This window comes from Leucoraja erinacea, unplaced genomic scaffold (assembly GCF_028641065.1).
Source record: "Leucoraja erinacea ecotype New England unplaced genomic scaffold, Leri_hhj_1 Leri_1209S, whole genome shotgun sequence".
In the NCBI taxonomy this organism is placed as follows: Eukaryota; Metazoa; Chordata; class Chondrichthyes; order Rajiformes; family Rajidae; genus Leucoraja; species Leucoraja erinaceus.
The window spans coordinates 44381-47140 of record NW_026575461.1 but is presented as its reverse complement, the minus strand read 5'-3'; the positions used below and the strand labels follow the sequence as shown (position 1 = coordinate 47140).

Here is a 2760-nt window from a genome sequence, read left to right as displayed (position 1 = left end):
GATCGCAAAGGGTTGTCTTTGTTTGCGATAAAGAAGGGTCTCGCCGCCAACAGCGTCGATGTGGACAAGTACGGCCACCTGATCAGGATGTGCATCAAGAGGAGATTAGTAAACGGTTTACTGGTCCAGAACAAGGGCTCCTTCAAGACCGGCAAGGGAGAAGCGGCCGTGAAATCAGTAAAGAAAGCGAAGATTTCAGCAGCCAAGCCATCCAAGAGCAAGAAACCGACGGCCAAGAAACCCCCGACCAAGAAATCACTGGCAAAAAAACCTACCCCCAAGAAACCAGCGGCCAAGAAAGTTGGGGTCAAAAAACCAGCGGTCAAGAAAGTTGGGGTCAAGAAAGCAGTGGTCAAGAAAGTTGGGGTCAAGAAACCAGCGGCTAAAGTAACGGCGGCGAAGAAAGCATCGCCCAAGAAGGCGGCGACGAAAACCCCCCAAAAGGCAGCAAAGAAGCCGGTAAAACGCCAGGTGAAGGCGAAATCCAAGAAGGCAGCGACCAAAAAGTGAAATAAAAAGCACTGTCTGTAAAGACCAGAACCCAACGGCTCTTTTAAGAGCCACCCACATCTATCGGGAAAGAGCTGATCTAAACTCAAGCGATCCCGGGACCAGGTTCAGTGCGAGGCGGAAATCATTGCAATTAACCCGGGACTCATCCTCCTAACTCGCTGTCCCTCTCTTCCCACCCCCCTCTCCCTGTATATGATTAGGGATGCGGTCACCGACACTGAGCACGCCAAGCGTAACTGCCGTGGATGTGAAGATACATCTGAAGATAGTCACAAAAAGCTAAACTCAGCAGGACAGGCGGCATCTCTGGAGAGATGGAATCGGTGACGTTTCGGGTCGAGTCCCTTCTTCAGACGCTCTTGTAAGGCTCTTAGAGCCAACCACCGAGAGCAGAGAACCGGAATGAAAGTGGATGCAGATTGCGATACTTTAATAAAACCTTTCGTTCAACCACTGAACACAAAAGTGTTTAGCTTGATCATTAGAGATGCAAAGAATAGTAAAGTAAATAGTAAAGCCGACAGTAAAAGATCGTACACAAGGCGATGTCCGTTTCCCTTTTATCTATGTACCTCGTGATTAATGCAACAACAGGAGGGTCGACTCCAAACCGTTCCCCGGGTAACAGTTGTTTATTTCCAGTCACGGGCAGAGACAAATTCCCTCTGCACCGGGATCCGGTCTGTAAATCCGCGCCGCATATTCGGTCAATTATTTAAGGGAGAAGTTGAAGTGAATTTGATGTCAAGTTGACAGAAACTGAATGAATTCAGAATCATAAGACAAAAGACTGGCCTCGTTTACCGGCTGCTCCGAAATTGGCGGGCAATTTGAAAATGTATCCTCAACCAGTAACACTCAAAGATCCTATAGCAAATCTTTGGTAACACTCATAGAGTGTGTGCTCTCTGGTTGGCTGAGCTTCCCCCACCCCACCCGCAGGTCACACATCTCGGTATCATCTTGGCATCGCCTCCACTCCCCCTCCCTCCCTCCCTCCCCCCCTCCCCCCTCTCTCCCCCCCCCCCCCTCCTCCCCCCACTCTCGCCTCAGACCTTCTGAAACAGCCGCCTGGTGCTGACAAACCTGCAGCCACTCGCAGGGATGGGACACCGTGAGTGACATCTCTGCTCCATCCATTCAGAGGCTGTGGGGCGGCCCTTCACCAACGCTTTAAAACCGGGTCCCAGAGCCGGCTCCGTCATTCAGTCCCTGTATTTCACACTGTGCTCCCACTGTTGAAGGAGAATGGCCCGGACCAAGCAGACAGCGCGTAAATCGACCGGAGGGAAAGCTCCTCGCAAACAGCTGGCGACCAAAGCGGCGCGGAAGAGCGCTCCAGCCACGGGCGGAGTGAAGAAGCCTCATCGCTACAGGCCCGGCACCGTGGCTCTGAGGGAGATCCGGCGCTACCAGAAATCCACCGAGTTGCTCATCCGCAAACTGCCCTTCCAGCGCCTGGTGCGGGAGATCGCTCAGGACTTCAAGACAGACCTGCGCTTCCAGAGCTCGGCCGTCATGGCCCTGCAGGAGGCCAGCGAGGCTTACCTGGTGGGGCTCTTTGAGGACACCAACCTGTGCGCAATCCACGCCAAGCGAGTCACCATCATGCCCAAAGACATCCAGCTGGCCCGCCGCATCCGCGGGGAGCGCGCCTAAACTCCACCTCTCCACCAACAACAAACGGCTCTTTTAAGAGCCACTAATCCGGCAGAAGAAAGAGCTGTGGCCTTCTAATGTCGTTTTGCATCAATGTTCTCTTCTTTCTGCGGGGTTATATCTGAATTGATGCCGCAGAGGCTGCTGCTGAGTGGAGTCTGACTTCAGTCATTCAATTGTAACTGGTTTCGATTGAATTAAGGTAAACAAGATGTTTGTGTGTTTGTTGCTGCTGCTGTTTTAGTTGTGAAGTGACTGACTTCTATTGACTGCAATCTTGTTTTGAACGTGTGAGTCGAGAAACATTGCTGCGACGGTTCCGAGTTATTAGACAATTGATCGTCAATAGTTGATCCGAAAATAGTTGTATTCGCTCCATAGATGCTGCCTCACCCGCTGAGTTTCTCCAGCATTTTTGTCTACCGTCAATACTCTAATGCCGTTTATGCAAAGAGCGATCTTGTTCCCATAGGTTAGCGGTTTAAAATAGTAAGAATGCATTCCTAGGAGTCTCTCACCATGAAACTAATTCACACTCGGTGTGTTTTGTAGGTGAGTCAAGCATAGAATAACTGGATGCGGGGATCC

At 51.2% G+C, this 2760-nt stretch overlaps 2 protein-coding genes across 2 annotated transcripts; both read left to right on the top strand.

The window, feature by feature from the left end:
• Window positions 1-3: 3 nt before the first annotated feature.
• Window positions 4-518, top strand: LOC129715498 (late histone H1-like; the record flags this gene model as incomplete). The annotated part of the gene is made up of 1 exon (XM_055665372.1): window positions 4-518. A coding segment is annotated over one exon (507 nt), but the record flags the coding sequence as incomplete, so codon positions are not given.
• Window positions 519-1693: 1175 nt separating this feature from the next.
• Window positions 1694-2219, top strand: LOC129715502 (histone H3). Its single transcript, XM_055665374.1, has one exon. It carries the CDS (start codon window positions 1762-1764, stop codon window positions 2170-2172), a length of 411 nt encoding a protein of 136 aa, XP_055521349.1. The 5' UTR covers window positions 1694-1761; the 3' UTR covers window positions 2173-2219.
• The last annotated feature ends 541 nt before the right edge of the window (window positions 2220-2760 follow it).